Below are 16,297 nucleotides of genomic sequence, written 5' to 3' on the forward strand. Positions count from 1 at the left end.
TTGCAGCGCTCTGTTTGGAATTAAAAACTACAACAGTCAATTTATCTGAGTGAGCGTTAAAACATCTGATATTAGCCTGAGTGACTGATTTGCTCTCAGGATAATACGATAATGTTCGTGCTGGCTTCCCTCTGTGAATCAACATGGCTTCCAATAAAACAGCAGAGCAATAAATGTTTGTCTAACTGGCTCTTTTGTATCTCTTTTTCTTTCTAGTTGGGTTAATAACTTCGGTCATGAAGGTCTTGGTCTTATCCTGGATGCTCTGGAGAAGCTGCTGGACAAGAAACAGTAAGTGATCTGATCAAAAAGTGCCACATTTCTGAAAGGCGCAGCTTCTGTTGATCACAATTATCACACTATTGTTTTTGCTTCTTTTCTTTGTTCTTTCTTTCATTTTCTTTTTTTTTTTTTACAGGCAAGAAAGCATCGATAAAAGGATCCAGCATAAACTTATCCAATGCTTGAAAGCCTTCATGAACAATAAGGTTGGTATGAGTCAATAATAGGAGCTAACGGGTCAAGTATCGGGTCATGCTTTCGGGATCATGGTTCAACTGAAAAAAAAGAAAAGAAAAATGAGCTAAATGATAAGCACCTCTGGGTGATGCAGGTGGGTCTTTTAGCTCTTCCGTATCATCTTGTATCCACTCAGACGTTTTTGTCGTATGACAGCAATGCACCAAACTGTGACACTTCGGTGTGAATATGAATACTGTTACATGCTAAAGTCATCGCCATAAACTAATGAGTAAACACATTCCATGTTATGAACCCTGTGTTTAACCCCGATATTTTAATCAAACCTCTCAAGTACAGACTAAAAGGTCGTATCTCGAGAAATGATCCACTGCCACCTTATGTCCACCATTAAACTTCTGAGTTTCTAAAAATAACTCAGGTATTCAGGATTCTAGACCTTCTTTGAATGTGGACTCTGACAAGTCGGGGATAATGGGACAGTAAAGTGAAGCTCATTTCACCATTTCGAGCACACGGTCTCGGCTCTTTTAATTACCGTGTTTTAGGAAGGTCTGGCTCATTTCTCAAAAAGTGGCACATATTTCAAGGATAGATGAACTATTGATATATTGCTTCTCTGCATTAATCCCCACACGTGGTCATTTCTTAAGATGCGTGGAGAAGAAAGAGTACAGGACACTATATGCATTTGTCCCTATAGTCCTGTCCTGAATTGAATTAATTCATCATCCTCTCCATTTACTCCCATGGCCTCGTTGTCCCTACTTAAAAGCAAATTAAGGCTAAGTATAACCCACGCACATTACTCCTTCTTTGTATAATTCTTACTTGAATTGAAGGTTCTGCGTGAATGCAAATGCTCTCATTATTTATACCCGATGGACCTTCTCCCTGTGCTACCTCCTCTCTTCCATGTCTCACAGTATGGACTGCAAAGGATCTTGGGAGACGAGCGTAGCCTGTTGCTGCTGGCGCGAGCCATCGACCCCAAACAAACCAACATGATGACGGAGATCGTCAAAATCCTCTCGGCCTTCTGTATCATTGGAGAGGAAAATATGTGAGTGGTGTCACATTTGTTCGCACATACATACATCAGGGCCCTGGCTCATTTGTTTTCATCCGTCATGTACCATTATGTCTCTATAGCCTGTAATAAGTTGTTGGTATAGAGAATTTCACTACTGCTCAGTAAATGAAGGGGTGAGAATAAATTCATTTTAATAACAATACAATGAAAAATCAAAACAACTGCACAAACGCAAGCTTCTTTAAAGATCCAGATACTATGCAAGCCTGCCAGTGGACGGTTTCCTTTCTCCAGGAGATAGAGTGTAAAACTTTGAAAAGTTAGTTTAAATTATAAACAGTTTTGTTTCCCACATAGCTTGTGCGATATGATAGTTTGTATACGTAGAACCTGTAGAAAAATTTGACAAGGTTAAAAAAAGACTGCCTGAACGGTAGCATTAATTGATTAACTAGTACAAAAACTAAACAGCTACGACATGAAAACAGGGGAGCAAATAGCAATTTCATCCAGAAACATTGTTGCATATTACTCATATTGCAATGAAATCACTTCTTAAAAGACATAAAAGCACATCAGTAAGCAGGGCAGCAACTCTGGCTAGTTAGTAGACCAGTGACCAAATATGTATTAACATGGATGAACCCGTCTGTGTTTTGTTTCAATCCAAGTTGCAGAGACGTTTTTAGTATTCAAAGTTGAGCGACACATTTCCCTGTTTTTCTCTCTAAATCACAGCTGATACAGAAACAGCACAACACTATTTCAGAAATCCTTGCCAAGAAAATGCGCTGATGAAAGAGATATTGTCCACGTCCGCCATGTTTACACACTTTGTAATGTTCCTGAAACAGCATGAGGGAGGGAGACGGCTGCTTCCCCTCGTAAACACTGAAATATCACTATTGCTCCAATCTTCTCCCACTGGGGGGTTTCTCTGTACTCGGGTGGAGATTGGACCTCATGCACACATGAGTCTACCCACAGAGAGCATATCTACAGATTACCTCAGACAGTACGCTTTACATGGTCAGACGATGAGGTTTAGTCTCTCTAATGTGTGGAAGAAGTCCGTGTAGTTTGTCCAGGGACAACCAACCTGGCTGGCAGTTTATAAATTGGATTTAAGGGAGTGTTTTTATTGTTTCCCACTGGGCCCGACTAGAATAACAATGGCACTTCAAAGTCACTCTGTATTCAGCCATGGAAATAAACAAACCTTCAGTTTGTGTCGGAGAAGTTGAGTTCAGCAGTGTGTCTCACACCTCGGACCACCTATAAAATATTCCTTTTATTTAGTTTTTAAAGGCTAAGCAGAGTTTTTTCTGCAAAAAAACTACTTTTCCCCAAAATAACTACTGAGAATTACAAAATCACCTGATGACATTGCGCCCTCAGTTTGGGTGAATGAAAACATCAATGCTAACGCTACAATCTGTAGCACAACCTAGTGCAGCTCCACATCTTAAAAGGTGTTTATTTCAAAGTTATTCTGGAACATGTGAATTCTTTGTTTTCAAAGCTCTCTTTGTGTAAAGTCATTCACACACTGATGGAAGAGGCTGCGATGTAAACCTTTCGGTATTAACCGATCCATTCATTCACATTCACACCCCGCTAACGAAGCACATGAGCAACTTGGGGTTTAGTGTCTTGCTCAAGGACACATCGGACATGTGGCTGCAGGAGCTAGGAATCAAGATGACCGACTTGACCTCTGACCCACAGCAGCCCCATTATAAAGGATTTTGATTATAAATATAGCCTATCACAGTCACCAGCTTTACACTCAAGCTGACTTTCTGTTTGCATGCAAACACTGACTCTCACTCTATTCCAAAGTATTCAAGGGAAAAGAAAAAAAAAATGGATGCTGTAAACATGGCAATCTTTGCCGTGATCAGAGCCCTGCATCAAAATGTACATATCCTGTAGAAATGACATCCAAAGGAGCTTAGGCGTCACTTTTCTATCTCCCCCAAAAAATGGGAGGAAAAAAAACAAACTCTCTGCCAACCGATGTTGTTACGCTGGCTCGTGTTCAACACCCTCTTCATCTGACAGCATCAAAAGGTAACAAGACAAGTTAAGCAGATCTATCTCGTCTGTTCTGAAGCGTTCTGCGAACCGACTTTAAAGCTCCTCAGTATGCAGCTCCCCATGCTTGTCTGTGACTTTGTAACCCCTATCACACAGCACGGCCACTCCATTTATCTCTGTGTCAGGCTTATTCCACACATACGCTCCTTTTGGTCAGACACATGATTCCCCCCCGCTTTTACTTTGTCATCTGGATTTTTTCTTTTCTTTGAGGTAATACATGGTAATAAGAATGGCATCAGTAAGCCTTGTTCTCACAGGCATACATTGGCCAATCCTTGACATTTTCACGTATATCACCTTTTACGACTTTTATTCAACTTAGCTGATTTATCCCACCACTGAGGGCAACTTGTATATCACTGTTAAACCAACTTTATACTCACAGGAGGAAAGACAAAAAGTGGGGGAGGGGAATTTAGCTGTTCAGTCTTTCAATTGATGAAGGCAGAATAGCAAATGTGGCCTTGCAGTGACAGAGAGCAACTGTTGCCTATTATTATGTATGCACATTGTAAATCACTGTTTGCACAAGTGCTCGTAAGACATCACTTTACCTCAATTGCACCCATTGTGTGTGTGTTTGTGTGAGCAGCAAGGCATTATTCTTTCATTGACAATTTAGAACCTGAAATTGTCCATTGCTCTATTTAGCCGAGCTGCCTTGAGCCATTGTAAGTACTCTCATTTGCTTACCTTCTCAATGAGGGGTTTTTTCAAAATAATCTTGCAGCCTCTACAATAAATTGCGCCCCCATTCACCCAGCCAAATACACCCTCTCAAAATTGTGGTTTGCAGCAAAAAGCTGTTTGTCGTCTATCATCAGCTTGGTAACAAGCATAATAATGTCCAATTAGGCACTGCAGCAATAATAGAGCAGATTGCATAGAAAGAGATGGAAAGCAGTGGCATTTGTCAGGGTGACCAAAGACTGGCCGAGCTAATGTCCACACCATCGCACGAGGGGAGATAAGATACATGGTGTTTGAACGGAAAATTGTGAGTAAATGTCCTGTCAGCGAGGTGATAAAAGTGTTTGTTGACTTTTTTGTTGTGCCTGCTCCCTTTTTTTTTTTTTTTTTTTTTTGTTTCTTCCAGCCTGGATAAGATTCTAGCAGCCATGACCATCGCTGCAGAGAGGAACAACAAAGAGAGATTTGCTCCAATCGTGGAAGGACTGGAGAACCACGAAGCCCAGCAGCTCCAGGTTTGTAATAACACACCAAAAATGGGTCTCTCTAAGGAATAAATAGGGAACACAGCAGTGAGAATGGACATGTCAAAAAAAAAAAAATCTGAAAATAAATCGACATATTACTGATTTACACGACTGAAAACACACACAAATAAAGGCCTATACCATTAGCTGCAGTGCAGAGTTTACAGAGACCTGGCTCAGTCTGCTGCCGTTTGTACATATTCTGTCATGAACACCCCGTTTGAAGCCTTCAGTCGACTGCTGTGTCATTGTTAGGCCCGTTGTACTTCAGCTGTCTTTATGCATGTGCTTTTCTCATCTTGTCTAACCATCTTTGGTGCTCTTGTCAGCCTCTCTGCACTTCCTTTTGATTCTATTGAAATACAGCTCCTTCAACACGGCTTTTATCAAAAACACCTGCTTAAAAGATCGCGTCCATTGAACCATACCACTCTTATTACAAACATCATAAAACTTTATAATACGGGAAAAAAAAGCAGATATGTGAGGCTTCTCGAAGCTTTTTTTCCCCCTTCCTTACTCTTTTTCTCACTTTTTCTTCACCTCTCACTACCTTGCTCATTTTTTTTTCTCACATCTTACAAATACTTCCACTTGCTTTAAAAAAAAAAAAAAAAAAAGAAGAAGAAAATGTTCATCTCTGCTGCTGTCAGGTTTGGTCTCGGGGGAGTCAGTGTAAAAGGGCAACTAAAGCACCATACCTGTCTTAATTTTCACTTGTTCTCTTCAGCAGCAGGAATAACTATACAACAGCAGTAAAGACGCTCCTTAAAACATGGCTTTGTGAAAGCAAAAGCAGGGAATTACTTAAGGAATTACTTTTTTAACTGCAGGGATTTGGAAGTCATGAAGGAAAAGTCATGAAGGAAACTGATGAGGCGGGTGGCGGAGGCGAAAGTAGATATTCTTTTATTAGGTGGCTGTTGTTTTTCCTTTAAATTTTGCCATTAATGAAATGAAGCCCTGCTAATTGTGAAGTAAATTAAAATGCTTTGCTGATGCAGGGGGTTCGAGGAAATTAATAGACTTTTTTTTTTTTCATCCAAAACCTGTGATGAGCTGTTGAAGTAGACTTTGCTAATGTGATTAAAATGTGTTTCACCGTTGTTTAGGCGACACTCGTCTGCTGAGGACGAGAGAAACTCTGCATTTCAACTTTAAAACCGTCCCAGCGGTGGCACTTTTTAATTACGATGTTTGGAAGCCCCCCTATGGCAGCTCTCTAAACCTAACACAGATAATCCCCCCACACACACACACACAAGTTCTTCGTCCCCAACTCAGCCTGTTACCACTCCATAAAGTATATGGCTGAGGTGTGTTTGAGGCGCTTGATGCCAATCTGTATGCAGGAGAAGAAACAGAATTTTTCATGATCTCCTCGGCTTTTTTCGCTCACATAGATTCTGTGAAGATTTGGTGGAGTTCCTTTCATGTACCTGGCCTCCGGTGGATACAGTAAAATGTCAGCTTTCAATATACAGATATTGCTCTGGAAGCCCTCGAGCTCTTTCGGTGAACATGGTGAAGCCTTCCATGGTTCTTGTTTCACATAGTCAATGGTGTTGAATCTTTTACTCTAAAAGCTTGTGCTTTCTCAATGGACAAGCTCAGTATGTGTTTTATATCTGCATCCATGCAAACATTCCTGTGCATTCATTTAATTAAACTGTAGCTCAGAATCAGAAGTATTGAATTGCTGTGCAGACTACATGTGTTCGTAGCATCCTAGCATGAATACAGACGTCGTACATGGAGGGATTTGTAGATTTAAAAGTGAAAACAAAGACTGAAACCAAGGTACGACTAAAAGCTAAATCCAGAACCCCTCAAAGAATCCCAGCTGTTGTGGCTCTTATTAATAACACATGCAAGCCAAAAGCATAGGGTCAAGGTTTCAGAAGACAATGTTTCACATCGTCCATGGGAATCCTTCAGCCTGCCATCGATTGTCTGTCCGAGGAAAGCTGTCTTATCCGTTGCTCGCTCCCCTGAAACACCTTACTGCTCATTATCATTCATCAGCGATTTCCTCTAACCCCCCACCACCCCGCCGCCCCCCTCCTCCTCCTCCTCAACCAGACACACTCTCTACAAGGCTTTTTCCTTGCCAATAAATCCATTAATAATGCATAAGTAGTCAGTACACCTTTACTTCTCCGAGCTCTCTCTCTTTCCTGCAATGCCTTTCTCTGTAGTTTGAACTTGGAATATTAAGATTAAAGGCTTCGGATTACCCATCAAGTATATATTCATGTTACACAGAGCAAATATGGAGCTGACAAGTCAATCACACGATCTTACGCAGTAATTGTGTTGTGAAAAAAATACATACTTTGTTTCTGATTTCTCATTTGGTTCACTCCATTTTATCGCCTTTGTGTATTCTCTGTGTGCTCCACAGGTCGCTTGCATGCAGTTGATCAACGCCCTGGTCACTTCGCCCGATGACCTGGACTTTCGGATACATCTACGCAACGAGTTCCTAAGATGTGGCCTCAAGAAAATCCTACCAGTGAGTTGGCAAACGATCAGACAGCAGATGGTTAAATCAGACATGAGTCATACAACTCACTACAAGTTATACTGCTCACATCTAGAAAGAGGATGAGGTCCCATTCTTACTGTTTTCCTGTTTCAGAGAGTACATTCAGGACATTTCAGTTTGATGTTAGTTCAGAAACATAGACATACACATACAACACCTTATTCTGTCAAAACCAAGTATGGCCTCTTACTTTTAGCAGTACTGCTCTCCAGGCAGTTTGAATGCAACATTAAAGCTCATTATTGCTTCCTTTGTGAATGATAACAACATGCACTGCGTACGTTGTAAAATGTAAATTCTCCTTCCCTGCCGTTCAGCTGACATTCAGTTCCCGTCTCGTCTCCGCCCGCCCAGCTCTTCTAGCAGTCTTTCCTCAAACCAATTCGCACAATCGCTCCTCAGAAAGTTCCACGATTTTGCAAAGTATTAATCTCCGTTGCGTTTTTTTTGCTGGCGTGCTTCGAAGTGTTTGCTACACTTATTGACACTGCCCCAGTGGTTTCCATCGGTATTGCAACAGTTGGTCCGTATACATAAGCTTCCAGAAAATGAGTTCAGAAAAAAATGTCATTAAATTTATACAATGACCTTGCACCAACCCATACTACGCACACACACACACACACACACACACACACACACACACACACCCCTCAGGTCTTTGACTAAATGCACTTTAACTTCTTTTAGTTTAAACATAAAGTGCATTCAGCAGGCCCCTGAAATCTGCTTTACAAGATTTGACTCCTGAATAAGCTAGTTAGCAAATTGGATACAAGTGCTTTATTATTAACATATTCATTAGCAGTAGTTGTGTAGCTAGTAATAGCAGTAGCATCATGTGAAAAGTCTGACGGCTCGCCAGCACCTCATCACACAGGTCGTCCTGGCATCATTATCACAAGCCTCCACATCCTCACACAGGGTGAAGGCAAACGAGCTCCAACTAATCACTCACACGCTCGTTTGTAGCAAGCGGGGCGAACGTGTCACGGAGCCAGTTGTTAATAAGTCATCCCAGCTGCTCCTGTTGATCATTTCTGTCATTACTTAAATTATCTACAAGTTCTGGCCCCTGACATGAAAGAGCCTCAGTGTACAGTCATTTACGGACGCCACATTTGCTGCTTTTTATTGCCCACATTCAAACTGACACTCTTTCATGCAATCATGAGTTATGCTCAGGAGCCTGTGTAGCTGTTGGCAAAGAAAAAGTGTACTCCGCTGACAAAGAAAGCCCAATTTGTTTTGTTCTTAGAGTCCTTGAAACGTGTATTTGGCTCCCCTTCTCTCTCCCTCCGCCCTTTTTTTGTGGCATTGTGCACCTCCCTCCGAAACAGTGCTGCTTAAGACAGATGGTGCAGCCGAAAACAGTGCAGGGTGATTGATACCTGCAGAAATTGGGTTACATTTGGCCCTGTCTCTGTGTGTAAACTCCACTGTCGGTGATTCATAGAGAAGTGGGAAAGAGCACTGCCTTAGCCCCTTGTGGCAGGAACAGGTGTGCAGGAAAAGAGACTGTCTGGAGCAGCATAGTGAGAAGGTTCAGGGCAATCACTTAGCTGGTACGCTGCAACTAATATTTTAGCGACACGGTTTACATTCATCATCTCGTTTTTGTTCTAAAACAAAAACAAAGAACGTTAAAAGAACGCACACTCTTGTGAGGAGTTTTAATCTAGTTATTAAACAGTGTGGAATTCATACTGATGCCGCTATGTGATTGCCTAAAGCAATGAGACCATCAGCAGAAAGAGAGATTCATTGAATGAAGTTGTTTTCAAATGTGTGCAATCAGGTGTCGCGAGATGACGCGGTTAACGCCATGCTGTCGAACAGACTTGCAAAAGTGTTTTTCACAGCAAAGAATCAAATTCAGTGACACCTCGGGCAATAAAAAAATACCGAAGGGTGACATTTTTTTTCCTGATTTAAAGAGTCAAATGTCCAATTCTGTCCAATGCACTTTATGTTTTACAACAGGCCTCATCAGCATTAACATGATCAAGAAGTTCAGTTCAATGCTAGACTAATAAGCTTCGTCTGAATTCATTGTTTGTTGATTTGATGAACAACCTTTTATCTTACTCCCATCTTTTCATCCATCGTCCGCATGTCTTTCTCAATGCAGGAGCTAAAAGAGACAGAGGAGCTTGACATCCAGCTGAAGGTATTCAACGAAAACAAGGAGGAGGACTCCATCGAACTCTCCCACCGCCTGGACGACATCCGCGCCGAGATGGAATATCCTTTTTTTTCCCTTTTTTTTTGTACTCCCTCTTGTGTGCATATACAGATGAGTAGCTCTGCAGAGCTCGCATTAAGAGATGAGTGTATACCGCCAAGCTTTACAGACTAAAACCCCCTCATGGTTCGGTTCATCAGAAGAGGATTTGAAGAGCCGCAGCACAATAATCTAGCTCAATTTTCTGACCATGTATTGAAGGTAAATAACCCTGCCTTCCCAACCTCGTCACTTCTTCATCCTCTCCTTCTCTTTACTTTTTCTCCATGGCCTGTATAGTGAAGTAGGACTGTTGCTACGATCAGGAGGAAGATTTCCAACAGACAGACGCTCTCCTTTCCTTACCATTTACGATGCACAGTAGACTCTTGAACACTTTTTATGTGGGCTGATAGATATCATATGATCAAGGCTTCCTCTCTTCCAGTATAATCACTTCTTCTTGTCTTTCCGTGTCATTATAGAAATGTGAATTCCCCCCTTTAGCTCTCTCCACCAATGTCCGTTTAACTCCGCACACGCAGAGTGGAAGTTAATAAGGTGGGCAGTAATTGAGTCCCGAGCTAGAAAACTTCTTCAAGCAACCCAGAGGAAGGAGCCTTTAATAATTCACAAATCTTCTCTGAGGCTATGAATGAACGGCTGACATTGTGGAACCAGACTCTGACATTGTTATGCAGATGTTCATTCCCACAACCTTTTTCTTTCCGTCGAGTCCCGTCAGTTCTCACACTGACACAGAGCTCTGCTGCTGCTGCTCCTGCTGCTGCTGCTGTGACTGACAGTTTCTGTTGACACGTGGAAGGTGAGGAGTGGAGGTTGTGTGTGTGTGTGTGTGTGTGTGTGTGTGTGTGTGAGAGGGGGGTGAAAAAAAGAAAAAAGTGCACCTGGATTAATGATGTGCTTGAGCAGGTTCACAAATGAGAAGGCCCAATGTTTGTTTCCAAGGACAATGTGGTATTGATCCTGGGAGCTCTGAGCATGATTCGAATGCCTAGGCTACCCTTCGCCCCCTTTTCCCTGCATACACACATATACACACAGACATGTATGTGCGTGACATCACACAGCCACCTACCTCTGCTACCTGAGCATTGCACATGTGTCTTGTTTCTCCCCACACTTTCATGAATATTAACCTGAAGAGGCTCATCTCCTGTCCGGTCCAAGTCCGTGTGGCGAGGAGGTGACTCCAGGCCACTTATAAATATTAATGAGCTGTGGAATGGTGATTGATTGACCCCCCAACACTGACTGGCCTACGTCACACTTGACTGCCACTCATGTTTATTCATTATTTGGAGAGGGAGTGTAAAGACAGAGCGCGACAGAAAAGGATGGAAGAGGAGGGGGACAGGGGTGTCATCGAACGGATTGGCATTCTACATTAGGTTTATGTCTGCAGCTTAGTGATAGATGAAGCTAGTTGGATACTTTCCCAGCCTGAGCTCCTTCTCATGTCCTCTCAAACGCTGCAGTGGTGAGACTATAATTGAATCTCACAGGATTGGTAATTCTCCCAGGCTTCATACTCGGCTAATACAAGGGAGGGGAAATGATCCTGTAAAGGGGAGCCCGTATTCCCATCCGTCTCCCTCTAAAAATTTGATATGGGATAGGAGTTTAATTACAGACATTGTTGAAATTAATAGGAAAAGTGTCACACAGTATTTAAAAGAATTGATCCTCTCCTCTTGCAGCGGCTGCAGATTGTTTTGTGGGGATGAGAGCATGGGAGATGGAGAAATGCAGAGAAGAGCTATGTTTTTTTTTTTTTATCATTGAGTAACAATTAAATGGACATATTGATACGCTAATGCGAAAGTCAGCTTGCTTTGGCGGTTCATGAAACCTGACAAATAGCACCAGGAAGAAAACAAAACATTGACTCTTTAGATTAACCTTTGACCCTTTTAATCTGTCATGACTCTTGGATCCACAGAACCAGCTTCTTTTTTTTTTTTTTTTTTTTTAACATGCTAAATATTACTGTAGCTGTGGCGCTTTATTGTCTTCATTAAACTTTAATTCTGTCTGAGTCCTTTAAGCTTAGTCACCTAAAAATCACGTATTAAACGGATGTGCTTTTTCCCCACAGCAGAAGGGAGGGGATTGACAACACATGCTGCCACAGTGCTGAAAATGTCACTTGATTGCTTTGCAGTCAGTACATCGCGCTGTGTAAATATTTTAGCACACTTCATGTTATGATGGCAATCAGGTTTTCATCTCTGCGAGCTTAACAGGGCACTGTCTCCCCTTCTTCCGCTTCTTTTTTTTTTTCTTCTTCTCCTTCTAAATGTGCACATATCTGAGAGGCTTATTTCACTTTTCCAAACAAGATGAGTCTCCGTTGGGAAAGCCTCCTTTCTCGAGCAAACAAATTAAATAGGCTCCAAATCACTCATTTTCCTCGCTTCTTTACTTCTTCGAGCTGCTTTTTCAGGAAGCCATTAGAAGTTTCAGAAACACCGATTTAATTACTCCTTAATGAACCTTTTACGACAAAAGCGACAATTAACACAGACGTTTAATTTGGTGAATATGTTTGAATGTATGTGGCCTTCTTTTCCATACACTGTGTTTAAAATGTTGTTGTGTTGTTTTGGATTCGATGATTTGAACATTTCAGAGGTGCTTTAATTGAAATCCATCAGAACTAATACAAATTGTGTTAAATACTCGTCAACTGATAAGCTATAGGATATTTCAAAATGAAAGCACAAAGAAGAAAGATTCTGGTTTAACATCTGTTTTCAATGTCAAAGCCATCACTCCTTCCTCCTGGGAAAAGCAAACACATGACACATAATCAATACCTTTTGCAAATTTAATAACGTGAATTTTTGCTACTGAGTGCACGTCAGTTTTAATCTGAGAGCTGAATCTCAGCCAGGCTTTTGCCCTGTGAATGATCCCCCTCCCCTCCTGCGCCCCATCATTGCTGCCTTAAACATTCAAACCAGTGAGTTATTTTTTTTTCTTCATGTAATTAATTTGCTTCTCCTCTGAAAGGTTTTGGAGTGACAGGTAAACCAGAGGGAGCATTCTTTATTGCCAATCCCCTTCCCCTTATTCGCTGTTTTAGCTCCCCCGAGAGCGAATGGATAAGACGACTCACGTCTCCTTTAGCTTTTGCTCCATGACGCCTGTCAAAAAACTTGAGGAGAGGAATAGGGGGAAAATAAACAAGTACTTAAAAAAAAAGACATAAACTAATACACTTTTAAATGTTTACAAAGAGTTGAAAGCACCTGAACACGAACTCTTATTGTGGTAGTTTTCTGGAGAAGTTAGTCAAAGTGTATGTTTCGTTGTTGTTTTTCCTTAACCGTGCTCCTGTACTGACATGAATGAGGTCTACCATCTCCTGTCCAACATGGTGAAAGACACCGGCTCAGAGGCCTACTTCTTGTCAATCCTTCAGCACCTGTTGCTGATCCGGAATGACTATTACATCAGGTAAGTTGTGTTTGATTCCACTGATGACCTTGTGATGAACTTGCAGAAGATTGTTCAGATTGTTGAAGCTTTGGGAGATCAAGTTGTTTTGCACAGTAACTAGAGGAGCATCATCATCACATTTATTTCTTCCGATAACTACTTGAATTTCCCTCGGGATCAATAAAGTATCTATCTATCTATCTATCTATCTATCTATCTATCTATCTATCTATCTATCTATCTATCTATCTATCTATCTATCTATCTATCTATCTATCTATCTATCCATCTATCCATCTATCCATCTATCCATCCATCCATCCATCACCAAATGAATGCTGAACTTTAAAATAGTTTATCTTACTGCACATTTTGTATTAACTACCAAGAAAGCAGCATCTATTGTTTTGCCTCTCTTCTTAACTAGATAACTAATTGGTTTGTTGATTGAGGGAAATACATAGCACTGCAAGCCTGTAAATCATTAATCCAACAGATATTTGGACACAATACTCAACTCAACATGTGAAACAATGTTGGTTACAAGTAGGACAAAGTCTAGAGTACGTTCAGCTCCAACAATCATGATGAAGAAATCACTAAACACTACAGAGTATGAATTGGCCTCGTAGTGACCAGATTGTATCTTCTCCATGAATGCACCTGTGGACGTGCATTGGTGGAGAGATGTCAGAGTGGGGTTGCTACACACTGCAATGCATGAAGCGCACCAAAGTTGTTGGTGTTTGGTGCCTTGCTCAAGGGAACCTTGGCAGTACTTGGGAAGTGCCCTGGTCCCTCCCCAGCTACAAGACCAACTTCCGATTGTGGTCTGCATTTGGACCAGAACTAGGCAAACCCTTCAGTTCCCAGCCCGAGGCGCTATACAGACTGAGCTACTGCCACCCCAAGATGGAGGTTGATGGAATCCATGGAGATGAAACTTTAAACTAAAACTTCCCTTTGTCTAAGACACACACGTTAAAATAAGGAGGGTAATATTCTATACTTCGGAATAATAAAGTACTTTTAAACTGTTGGGTTAGCTTTCTGCTTTGCCTTGAGGAGCAAATATGTCACCCACTGGGCAGGAATTCTGCGGCCCCTCTGAATGGAAGGACACTGACAAAATCACTGCTGTGTCAGACTATGTTTTTTTTAGTAGCTATAAGACAAAAAAAAAAAAAAAGAGTTGAAGACGAAGGAAAGATGAGAAGAGGAAGACGAATTTACCATAGACAAGTTGCTGTTCCCTTGGGGATATGAATAATGTATTCCTCATCTATATGTGGGAAGTGAGAAATAGAATTCACATTAGCCAGCTACAGCCACGTCCACCTCTGCTTCACCGTCCAGGCACTCTGTAAGTCCACAGTATGAAGGCATCATATGCCTTCAATCACAAATACAAGGACAGACCCATATATGTACACAAACACTAACACCAGAGATGTATTCTGACTGACGCATTTTATCCTCAATACATCAAAATGGTGATGTATTGAGGATAACACTGCTGTACACTGCATGCAACACTACATATGACGATTTCAAACAGATGCTATTTTTCTGTTCATGTTTCCTTTCTCGGGACATATATTAATATTTTGTCATCTTTGTACACAACAAATTTTTCAGCTTAGAGATAGGTGGTGGATGTAGTTCAATCATTTAATTTTGGCAGTCAAAGGTTAGGTATGTATTAGAGCCCCACTGATAAAGCGTCCAGTCGATAATATCGACCAACGTTAGCAAATCAAGTGACTGTCAGATCATTGGCCAATATTACTAGATTGATTTACCAGCCAAATAGCATTTCATTTGAGTAGTGTTGAATTACACAGACAGTTTCTGTCACTGTCAAGGTGCGATATGGATTCCAACACAGATGATCTCTCTCCAGAGGGTCAGAGGTGATGCGCATGTGCAGTCGCTTTCCAGTTGAGCGATCTACGTCATTCTGAATATCTTTTCCACAAGTGTTTGATGACCGCATTTGATGGATCAACACAATAAAACATGTATGTCTGTATCTGTCTCTACAGATGTAATACGCAGCAGGTCGAAGAAAAATCTCTGCTGATATATCAGTAACTGATTTTATCAATATTGGCATCTGCCCCAAAAGTTCCATATCGGGCAGGTCCTATATGAATGTGTGACAGATTTTGGGTTTTTCATCAATGTAGCATATGATGGCCCAACATAATTAATCTCCACTGAAATGTGATTTCAGTGTTAAGAAATAATCGGTGTTTAATTAGAATTCATTAAATAATGTTATTCGTGTTGTAATAAGTCTAAGAAGGTAGCTTGTTGCAGTGTTCTGTCTGCTGTCCTTCCTCCTAACACAACATGAGTTGTTGCGCTCCCCTCCGGGGCTTGATTTCTTTTGGTGATAATTAATCTCTCGCCGCAAGCCTAATAAATGGGAGCACATCAAAACCCACCCAGCAAATATAGAGCAGATCTGCTCTTTTGCAGCCGGGTGATATGGGGATTACTCTGGCTATGTGGAGCAGAGCTGGATCAAGTGGCTGTGGCTGCACTGAACTGCGAGCGATCATTGGAAGAAATTGAAGGTGCCAGAGTAAAAGAAGAGGAGGGGAATGATGCAGGGGACATATGCTGGCTTTTTGGAGCCCAGCCCTGCCCACTGTGGAGGGGGGCCTGACAGTTCTGGGTCACTCTCTGCGTCTCATAGTTATCTCCACCCAACCCCTATCTGCCTGGTGGTGGCGGAGGATGGAGGACGAAGGGAAAATAGGGCGGCTTATTGAGATAATAATGTGGTGTACACTGGTGACAGTTGTAAGCCGAGTGCCACAGTGCTTAAGCCATGCAGGGCGATGCGTGAGCTTTCACTAGCTTCTTCCCATCACGAGTGGGCGCATCCGCCAGCTCCAGCTTAATGTATGGCATTTCATGCTTTCAAAACAGTGCACCTAAATGATGATTTATTCTTATTTTCTTTGGCTCAGAATTCTGTGTTCTTTCATATTCCTGTTGAGAGCATGATGCAGCCTGTCCACCCACTACTTAGCAACTCAAGCTTTGAAATTACCGGCAACAGAGTCATACCTTGAAAATAAACTCCCTTTCGTTTCACGTGGTGTTATTTTTAAACAACTGCATACAGTATGTATTTTTTGTAACATTTTTATCATTTTTAACACTTTTATCTTTTTTGACTTGAACAAGTACTTATCTACTGTTGCTATGTGCTC

The 16,297-nt window shown here is 41.5% G+C and overlaps 1 protein-coding gene across 9 annotated transcripts in view; it reads left to right on the forward strand.

Annotated features, from left to right (window-relative positions):
- The window catches only part of diaph2 (diaphanous-related formin 2), a 361,962-nt gene that overhangs the window by 105,732 nt on the left and 239,933 nt on the right, over window positions 1–16,297 (forward strand). For all 9 annotated transcript variants that reach the window (XM_079352006.1, XM_079352004.1, XM_079352007.1 and 6 more), the window contains 7 exons: window positions 217–291; window positions 419–488; window positions 1,407–1,543; window positions 4,713–4,821; window positions 7,238–7,348; window positions 9,513–9,625; window positions 12,972–13,088. In XM_079352006.1, the coding sequence (XP_079208132.1) occupies window positions 217–291; window positions 419–488; window positions 1,407–1,543; window positions 4,713–4,821; window positions 7,238–7,348; window positions 9,513–9,625; window positions 12,972–13,088 (732 nt within the window). The remainder of the gene's footprint in view (window positions 1–216; window positions 292–418; window positions 489–1,406; window positions 1,544–4,712; window positions 4,822–7,237; window positions 7,349–9,512; window positions 9,626–12,971; window positions 13,089–16,297) is intronic.

Source organism: Symphodus melops, assembly GCF_947650265.1.
Source record: "Symphodus melops genome assembly, chromosome: 9".
NCBI lineage: Eukaryota > Metazoa > Chordata > Actinopteri > Labriformes > Labridae > Symphodus > Symphodus melops.